This window comes from Stegostoma tigrinum, chromosome 28 (assembly GCF_030684315.1).
Source record: "Stegostoma tigrinum isolate sSteTig4 chromosome 28, sSteTig4.hap1, whole genome shotgun sequence".
NCBI classification, from domain to species: domain Eukaryota; kingdom Metazoa; phylum Chordata; class Chondrichthyes; order Orectolobiformes; family Stegostomatidae; genus Stegostoma; species Stegostoma tigrinum.
The window spans coordinates 21,093,580-21,103,617 of NC_081381.1; the positions used below are offsets into that span (position 1 = coordinate 21,093,580).

The following is a 10,038-nucleotide window of genomic DNA, read 5'->3' on the forward strand; positions in this document are numbered from 1 at the left end:
AATATTGGCAAAATTCCATTCTCACCACATTATAATGCATGGTCTTGGACCAACTCACACACCACTTCAGTCCTTAACACTTTATTTTGGTGCTGAAGAATACCTATTGTTTGCATGCTTCTGCCAGTTTACTTTGCACGCAGGGATGGACACACATACACACACACACACACACACACACACACACACACACCTCATCCATCTGCACAGGATGCATCTTATGGACCTTATCTTGCTTTCTTAGTGCTCAGTTATTTTGTACTTACCTGAGGCTGCCACCCTCTGTGTACTTCTCATTGCTTTCTTAGGTAACATTGCCTAACATAAAGACTTATAGGCTACCAGTTTCTCGACAGGTTGCCTTGCTTTTATTGCTCAGTTACAGGCTGACAGCCTTTTAGCTTGCATTTCTTTTCAACACAAAATAAGAGGCAGGCACTTGTCACAATGGTGAGCATGGAAAATCAAGTGGACAGACATGTCAGTGTATGTCCTGTGCTATATGCCAGCAAACACACCACATGATCTTTAAGCAAATGGCCACGTGGAACTCAAAGGGGAGCATTCCTTAATGGTGTGAGTCAAACAGAAGATGCTGCCACAACCAGGCAAGAGACTCATATGATTCTAATGTGGGGATTGACCATGGTTGGCCAGGCAATTTTTCCTACCACAGTCTGAGGTTCTGCGTCCTATCAATCCAAGGACTGGGACACAGTCAATCTTGCAGGACAGTTGCAACCAATCTGGGGATTACAGATAAATCAGTTTCAGTGCAATGGAGATATTTAAGGTCTGGTTCATGGTCAGCTGGGGCTGTCCTATCAAGTCAGTCATGGTGGGGGTGGGCGGGTGGGCGCACATAGTCCTGAGTTCTTACTCAGTGGTGGTCAAGGAGCTTTTCAGAAGGTAATTCATGGTGTTCGAGGGAAAGCAGGCAATTCAGGTCTTGGTATAAACTTCATTATATTGGCTTATTGAGGGAATGGTGACACTGTAAGGGGGCAGATGGAGATAATAGGATGGCACCTCACAATGAATAGGAGACCTCTATGTTGGCAAGGGCCAACCAAGGCATGGGTAAAGTGGAAACATTATTATTTTTTATAAAGAGGCTCAACAAAAACAGGAAAAGAGTGCAAGTCAAAGAGGCCACATGGGTAGCAATTCAAAACAGAACATGAAGGATGGGGAGGATATACATACATCAGAGGCAGAGCCTGCATATCACTCAAGTTATACTTTTTAAAAGACTCTTTAAACAGAAACTAACTCAATACTTTGATGTGACCATTTTATTTCAGTTAGCTACACTCCATCAAACTCTCACTGATTACTATCTCCCCATATTTACACAATTATTTCAAACCCAATCTATTCTTAATTAATACATCCATCACCTGCTCCCTGACATAGATAAACAAAAAATTACAGAGTTTGTGGCTGGAGAAAAAAGTAATTAGGGGAACACAGTTCAACAGCAGTAGCCCACAGGGTTCAACGAGGTGTCCTTTTCCTTCCCTCTCTGTAACTGGATCCTCAACTTCCTGACTCATCAATCGCAATCAATAAGACTAAGCAACATCAGCTCCACCATAATCCGCACACCATTGCACACAAGCCTGCATATTCAGCCATGGTGTGACTGTGTGGCCAAATTCCACACATTTATAAGTTTGCTGTCAACACCACCACTTTAGGTCAGATCTCCAACAATGACGGAGTGCAAGAGAGAGATTGAGTACTTAGTGGTATAGTGCAAAGACAACATCTCTCCATCAACATCAGCAAAATGAAGGAGTTGGCCATTGACTTCAGGAAAAGGAGTGGACGGTGTGCTCCTGTCTGTATCAATGGTGCTGAGGTGGAGACGGTCAACAGCATCAAAGTCCTGGGAGGGATGATCACCAACAATTTGTCCTGGTCCACCTATATCGATGCAACATTCAAGAAAGCACAGTGAAATCTTTACTTTCTCAGGCGGCTGAGGAAATTCGGCATGTCCACAAGGATTCTTACTAATTTTTATAGATGCACCATAGAATGCATCCTATCTGGATGCATAACATAGTAACATGGCAACTAAACTCTTGAATTGAACTGCTGTGGGCTTTGAAACCACATAGAGGGGAGAAGTAAAGGGGCCAGGCACATCTGCTGTGCCCCGTGAAGAATCTTATAATGGGTCTTTTGTGTTGATCTCACTGGATATCAGCTGGCATCACTCTGTCTCCCTGAGACGAAGTGGCACCTGGAGTGAAGTCAGGGATGTTCATCTCTAAGTCACTTTCATAATGATGCTGAGCACCCTTGGATAAAACAATTCAGTGCAGGCCCTGAATGTGAGAGATTTGGCTGTCTATACTGGTCACCAACCTGACTATCGAGGCAGCTGAGCACATTCGTTCCACATTCAGCATGGCACTGGGAATATTGGTGGACTCCTCCCACATCCTTTTGATGCCTGGCAGATTCGTCAGCAAAATCTAAGACCTGGTTTGCTCTGCTATGGATATGCTCCTGCTGCTGATTCACAACCTCAGCACTTCTGCGCATTGATTGTTCCCAAGTGTAACTTTCTCCACTCCTAGTGGGTGTCCTGTCATTGCAGGATCTCTTATCTCAAATACAATTCTGTCTTTAATTGCATCATCAGTACCCATGACAAAGTCATGGGTGCCTGCAAGCTGAATTAATGATGTTAAGTACTAATCAATGGTAACTTTTGCATTTTAATCCTTAATGTTGAATATGTACCACACGTAAGTAACATTATCTTGGGACTCAAAGCATGCCTTCAAATTTTGGAATTTTTCCATGTGTTCTTTCTGCTCTTTCAGAGTGATTTAGGGTGGAATATATTTTAATATAGTCTCTTTCCAGCAGTGATTAAAGCATAGTAATATGCAAATGATATGGTTTCCTCAGTAAATCCACCATAATTTCATAATTTTGCTATTGTACATGGAAGAAATTCCAGTTTTGCTTCGAATCCTGACACTGGTGCAGAAGCTGCTAAGAACAAAGCTGTAGCCATTTTGTCTTGACTAGTGTTTTATCCATGTCTTACTTTGTTGCGAGATAGTAAGAACTGCTGATGCTGGAGTCAGAGATAACAAAGCGTAGAGCTGGAGGAGCATAGCAGACCAGGCAGCATCAGAGGACCAAAAAAGTTGATGTTTCAGGTCAGGACCCTTCATTTCTGAAGAAGGGTTCTAACCTGAAACGTCAAATTTCTTGCTCCCCTGATGCTGCCTGGCCTGCTGTGCTTCTCCAGCTCCACATTGAGTTATCTCTTACGTTATTGTTCTTTTCTTTCCTCCAGTGACAGGTCACAGTTCTGCACATATGTCTCAGTAGCTGTACATTCTTACACCTTTGTAATAATCACATCAGTGTCACTTCTGATACCATGTTTCAATGGTACAACACAGCAGTATGCTCCACATAAGGACTTTTTAAAAGTGAAGTCCAGATTTCTACAGCAGACCAGAAGGGAAAATTATAAATAATTGCATTTCAATACAATCAACTCTCTTGGTCTGGTTTTTTTTTAAATTCCTTCAGGGCAAGTGAGATTTGCTGGCTGGGCCAAGAATTATTGCCTATCCCAAATATGCTTGAGAAGGTAATGGCGAGCTGCCTTTCAGACTGTGGTCCATTTGATGCAGTACACCCACTAAGCTTTCAGTGGGGGAGTTGCAGAATTTTGACACAGCGATATTGAAAAAGGGCAATATATTTCCAAGTTAAAGTGGTTAGTGGCTTGGAGAGGAGTCTGCATTCCCGTGTATGTGTTCCCCTTGAATCCGAGGTGGTAATGGCTGTGGGTTTGGAAGGTGCTATCTAGGGACGCTTGGTGAATTTCTGTAGTGCAGTTGGTAGATGCATCAGTGGTGAAGGGAATAAATGTTTGTGGATGTGGTGCCAATCCCCAGCGAGTTGCTTTGTCCTGAACCATGTCAACCTTCTTGCCTGTTGTTGAGGCTGCACTCATTCGGGAAAATGGGGAATATTCGATCACACTCTTGACTTGTGCTATGTAGATGGCAGATATGTTTTGGGGCACCAGGAGGTGAGATAGCCATTGCAGGATTCCAAGCCTGAGATATTCTGGCCACCATATTCATATGTCTCAATCAATTCAGTTTCCGGTCAATTGTAATCCCGAGAATGTTGATATTGAGAATTGAGTGATGGTAGTGCCATTGAAAATCAAGAGATGATAGTTAGATTCTCTCTTGTTGGTCATTTCCTGGCATGAATGTTACTTGCCAATTATTAGTCTAAGCTTGGATATTGTCCAGGTCTGGCTGCAGTGGATGTTAACTGCTTCAGTGCCTGAGGAGTTACAAATGGCTTTGAAACATTATGTAATCATCAGCAAATATCCCTAACACTGACCTTGTGATAGAGGATGGTCAGTGATGGAGTAGTTGAATATGTATCAACCTAGGACATTACCCTGAGGAACTCCTGCAGAGATATCCTGGGGGTGAGATGACAGAGTTCCAACAACCACAATCATCTTCCTATGTGCATAGCAAGAACTGGAGAGATCACTTCAATTTCCCCACCCCCATTCCTGAATTCCCATTGACTTCAGTGCTGCTTTATACCACCCTCAGTCAAATGTGGCCTTGATGTCAAAGTTTGTCACTCTCACTTCACTTCTGAACTTTAGCTCTTTTGTCCTTGTTTGGACCAAGGCTGGAAAGAGGCTCGAGACTGAATGGCACTGATGGAACCCAATCTAAACATCAGTGAGCAGATTATTGCTTAGAAAATGCTGCCTGAAAACATTGCCATTGATCACTTCCATCACTTTACTGATGTTCAAAGTAGATGTGATGAGGATGTTTTCTCTTTTGGGGCAATCTAGAATGAGAGGGTATAATTTTAGGATAAGAGGTAATGGATTGGAAACAGAGATAAGGAGAAATCATTTCTCCCAAAGGATTGTGAATCTGTGGAATTCAGTACCCCAGAGTACAGTGGGTGCTGAGACATTGAGTAAATTTAAGGAGAAACTAGACAGATCTTTTTAATTCACAACAGGTTAAAGGATCATGCAGAGTAGACAGGAAAGTGGAGTTGAGGTCAAGGTGATATCAGCCATGATCATATCAAATGATGGAGCAGGATTGAGGGGCTGATTTTCCTATTCCTGCTCTTAGTTCTTATGTTCTTATGATTGAGAGTAGACCGATCAGGCAGCAAACTGACTGGTTAAAATTATCTTTCTTTTAGTATGCAGGATGAAACCGTGGAATTGTCTACATTACCAGGTAATCACTAGTGCTGTCGCTGGGCTTAGTTAGGGTAGTGACTGGGGTTGATGCACAAGTCATCAGTATTATTGTCGGAAACTTGTCCATGCCCTTAGCATTTGCTGAAGAGTGGAGTACTTTTTTCCCAGTGACCAAGAGCGGAGGCCATGCTGCCAAACCAAGGCAGCTTAGATGCAAATTGCAGACTGGGTCGACTGCTGTCTTCTGGTGAAACAGGGTGCCCACCCTTTTCTTTCTGCTGTCTCAAATTCACAGGTCCATCACTAACACTGCCACTGCACATGTATCCCACTTGGACTACAACTCTCTCTGTTACATGCATCATATCCATTTAATGGCTCTGACCCACCTGATCGCTCCAAACTATTCAACCTTAGGGTAAGATAAATGCTTTCAATCTAACTTGGTGTTACAATAATCATCAGAGAGTACTCAAGTTACCAGACCTGTAGGCTGGAGGCAGAATGGAATTACGACTAAATCATTAAGGTTGATAACTTGAAGAAAACACTACCTCCTCAATTATGACCCCATCCCTGATCACCAAACAGTCCGGAAAGACCACATTCATAATCCTATTTTGCAGAGACACAAATTGGGACAGTGATGAGGAATGGGTGTGCACTAGATATTACATGGATGCAACCATCTACAGAGTTATTTGGAAAACATGGAAGATGACCTGAATGGTAAATTTGTATCAAGTGACAATTCACACTTTTCTCAGTAGAATTCAAGGGAACTCATAGGCAGTTCAAATCCTCAACTTCCACTGAGAAAGCCAAAAATACCCCATGGGGCTACACAGTGGTTAGCACTGCTGCCTCAGAGCACCAGGGACCCGGGTTCAATTCCAGCCTCAGGAGACTGTCTGTGTGGAGTTTGTACATTCTCCCTGTGTCTGTGTGGGTTTCCTCTGGGTGCCTGGGTTTCCTCCCACAGTCCAAAGATGTGCAGTTTAGGTGGATTGGCTATGCTAAATTGTCCATAGTGTTCAGGGATATGTAGATTACGTGGGCTATAGGGGGATGGGTCTGGGAGGGATGCTCTGAGGTTTGGTGTGGACTTGTTGGGTCTGTTTCCACACTATAGGGATTCTATGAATAGTGAAGCCCTTGTAGCTGATTTCTCTGAGATTAGACACTCGGGGAATACTTAGGTTAAGGAGATTTATACAAAATGTAATGTTTGGGGATAGATATGGTATAAAGTGTTAATACGAACATAGAAATAACAGTTTATATGATCACTGGGAAGATCAAATGACTATGAGCTGACAGTAATTTCTTGAGGATGTGTTGAAATTTTAACCTGTTTACTGTTATTATTTACTGTGATATTATAGAAAGTGATGCTTGCTGACATCCAGGGACTCCAACAATAGTTATTAAACTCAAAAAACAGAAAAATGAGGAAGACAGGAAACAGGAATCTATAGACCATTTTGTCTAACATCTGCCATTCTAAAAATGACAGAAAAAGTTCTGAGGGGGGATATTTTGAAAATCATAATTCAATCAGGCAGAGTTTACATGGTTTTGTGAAAGGGAAAGCATGTTTAATAAAGTTAGAATTATTGGAGAATGCAAAAAGCTGGGTGGATGAAGAGAAACTAGTATTTGAATATCCAAATGTCACTTCATAACGTGCCAAATAAAAGGCTACTGCAGAATATAAGATTGCTGATTTAAGAATTATATATTAGCTTGGGACAGAGAACTTGCTAACAAGCAGCTAAGAGAGCCAGAGTAAACAGATCACCTTCAGCATGGTAAACTGTTACTTGTGGGATACTGCAATCCCAGGGCTTTAACTATTTATGATCTAGAATCATGACTTGGATGAAGGCACCAACTTTGTTGCAGCCAAAGGTTTTGTTGATCCAAAGGTTGATACTAACATAAGCTGTGAAGAGGATAGAAAGAGTTTAACAATGAACTTGGATAAATTATGTGGGTGGGCAACACAATTCGCAGTTTAAGTGTAGTCTGGAAAAAAATGTGAGCTTGCCCACTTTGATGATAATAAGAAAGCAAATATTTTTCGATGAAGAGAGACTGTAAAATGCTGTGGCAGACCAGGATCTAGGTACTTGTGTTCATGAATTCTTTTTTAACAATCAAGTTAGAATACAGGAACAGCAAGTAGTTTGGAAGAAAAATTAAATGTTGGCCTTATTTCCAGGAGAATGGAGTATAAAAGTAGAGAAGTCCTGGTTCAACTGTACATGACATTGGTGAGACTCTACCTGAAGTACTGTACACAGATTTGATCTCCTCACTTAAAGAGGGAAATGCTTGCATTAAAAGCGGCTCAGAGAATGTTTATTAGGCTGATTTCTGGAGCACGGAAGAACAAACAATAATCTTATTGAAATGCAAGATTTTGAGAGCATTTGACAGGATACTTGCTTCATATTTCCTCTCTGCAGAATCAAAGATTGCGGTTCACAGTTTCAAAGTAAAGGGCCTTCTATTTAAGAGCACTGAGTACAAATTTCTCTTCCCAGCGGGTCTTGAATCTTGAGAAATGTCTTCCACCCATAGCATTACTGGTTGGTTCATTCAATATATTTCAGGTTGAGTCAGATTTTTGATTGACATGGAAGCAGAGAGCTGTGAAGGTTCAGGCAGGAAAATAGAGCTAAGGCCACAAGCAGAGCAGCCATGACATTACTGAATGAGTGGGTGAAGCTCTACTAATTCAGTGACTTACTCCCCTTCTAATGATGATGTGAATTAATCACTATTGCCTGTCTTTTGGACAAACTCCACCATCTGTCTTCAGTATGGCATTGTTCTCCATTATCGTGTTGTTTGTCTCCTATTTCTCCTATGTTCTTGGTATTTGCTATTGCTTCTCTTTGGCTTTTAAGCATTGGTCAGTACCAAGCGCTACTTGCGTTGCCAGTGTATCCGCCTTTGCGTAACAATCCGGCGTAACAATGGGTCCGGAGAGCAGAGGAGGTAACAGACTCCTGGCTACGTCCCTCTTGTTGCTTCATAGAAGGAAGGAACCCGGCCTGGCTCTGTGACTTCATCAAGAGAGAACTCTGCAATCTCGTTACCTTCCTTCAGGTGAGACTGACCCTCCCCAGCTTCGCCACTGGTCCGAACGGGACCAAAACCATGGACAACTCTGCTGTGATCATTGACAACGGCTCGGGTATCTGTAAGGCAGGGATAGCCGGGGACAATGCCCCGAGGTCGGTGATTACATCCATTGTAGGACGTCCCAAAGCCAAGGCTACAATGCTAGGCGCTGGTCACAAGGAGTATTATGTCGGGGAAGAAGCACAAGCCAAAAGGGGGGTCTTGAGTTTGAAATATCCAATTAAACATGGCATAGTGGTCTCCTGGGACGATATGGAAAAGATCTGGAGGCATGTCTATGATTGTGAACTGCGCTTAAAATCGCACGAAAGGCCGGTGCTGCTGACAGAAGCCCCCTTGAACCCTTTACACAACCGAGAGATCATGACCGAGATGATGTTTGAATGCTTCAAGGTCCCGGCAATGTATGTGGCGGTGCAGGCTGTCCTTGCTCTGTACGCTTCAGGGAGGACCACCGGCTTAGTGATGGACAGCGGGGATGGAGTGACCCACACCGTGCCCATCTATGAAGGTTACTGCCTCCCCCACGCCGTCTACAGGTTCGACCTGGCCGGCAGAGACATCACCCAGTACTTTGTCAGGATTTTGATGGAAGTTGGCCATACATTCATCTCCTCGGCAGAGAGGGAAATTGTGAAGGACATTAAGGAGAAACTGTGCTACGTAGCGGTCGATCCACAGCTGGAGATCAGGAAGAAACGAGAAGACATTCAGAAGGAATATAAGCTGCCGGATGGAAATGTCATTCAGATCCAAAGCCAGCTTTTCAGAGCCCCGGAGATCCTCTTCTGTCCAGCCAGCGTGGGGTTGGAGTGCCCTGGTGTTCACAGGCTAGTCTACAAGAGTATCTTGAAGTGCGACATTGATCTGAGAAAGTATCTCCATTCAAACGTGCTGCTTTCAGGTGGCTCCACGCTTTTCCCAGGTCTGGACGAAAGGCTTTTGAAGGAACTGCAGTTCCTGGCTCCCACTGGAGTGCCGGTCAAAGTCATCGCCCCACCTGAGAGGAAATACTCCGTCTGGATTGGGGCTTCCATTCTAACCTGCTTGACGTCTTTTCAGGAAATGTGGATTACTGCTTGCGAATACTTGGAGATGGGGTCGTGTGTGGTTCACAGAAAATGTTTTTAGGAACGCCTGTAAGATAACAGCTATCGCTAAGAATAGCAGATACTTTAATCGGCCGTAGTTTCTTAATGTTAAATGAAAAATAAATGACCGGAACTCATATTTCTGAATGACTTTGGTTGTGGGTTGCTCTGGCTTTAACTGCTGTTAGATTGTAACAAGACATCGCCCAGGTAGATATCCAAATGTTTATGAGTTATTAAAAAAGCTTATGTCCATGTGCACTCCTCGTGTACGGAATTTTAATGCGTGCTGTTGTGTTTTTGTAACATTTCTGTGTCAACTTATTCCCATTACAAATCTGTGTCCGTATTTACACTTGTGAGTGTAACCTTCACCATGGTTACAGTGTAACGCTTCACTGTTACAGCTGCAAGATTTTAAACCTACAGAATGGAGGAAACTTTTCCAACTGAATGTAATTCTGTTTCCTAAATTGAATTTTAGACATATTTTCATTTGATACTTATAAATTAGGACAAAAAATGTAACGCAGAATTGGTGAG

The 10,038-nt window shown here is 42.8% G+C and overlaps 1 protein-coding gene across 6 annotated transcripts; it reads left to right on the forward strand.

Annotated features, from left to right (window-relative positions):
* The first annotated feature begins 1,180 nt into the window (after nucleotides 1-1,180).
* LOC125466574 (actin-like) lies at nucleotides 1,181-9,713 on the forward strand. 6 transcript variants are annotated; one of them, XM_048561220.2, is made up of 2 exons: nucleotides 1,181-1,208; nucleotides 8,436-9,713. In XM_048561220.2, exons 1-2 carry the CDS (start codon nucleotides 1,181-1,183, stop codon nucleotides 9,533-9,535), a joined length of 1,128 nt encoding a protein of 375 aa, XP_048417177.1. In that variant the 3' UTR covers nucleotides 9,536-9,713. The 6 variants fall into 6 exon arrangements, with proteins under 6 accessions (XP_048417177.1, XP_048417176.1, XP_048417180.1 ...); XM_048561219.2 differs by having other exon boundaries at nucleotides 1,181-1,198; nucleotides 8,426-9,713; XM_048561223.2 differs by lacking the exon at nucleotides 1,181-1,208 and having other exon boundaries at nucleotides 8,345-9,021; nucleotides 9,208-9,713.
* Nucleotides 9,714-10,038: the final 325 nt, after the last annotated feature.

Excerpts from the sequence above, each read along its gene's own strand:
- LOC125466574 (XM_048561220.2), top strand. The coding sequence starts at position 1,181 with ATGAAGGATGGGGAGGATATACATACAT. Across the intron at positions 1,209-8,435 it reads TGGGGAGGATATACATACAT|TGATCATTGACAACGGCTCG; the intron begins CAGAGGCAGAGC and ends ACAACTCTGCTG.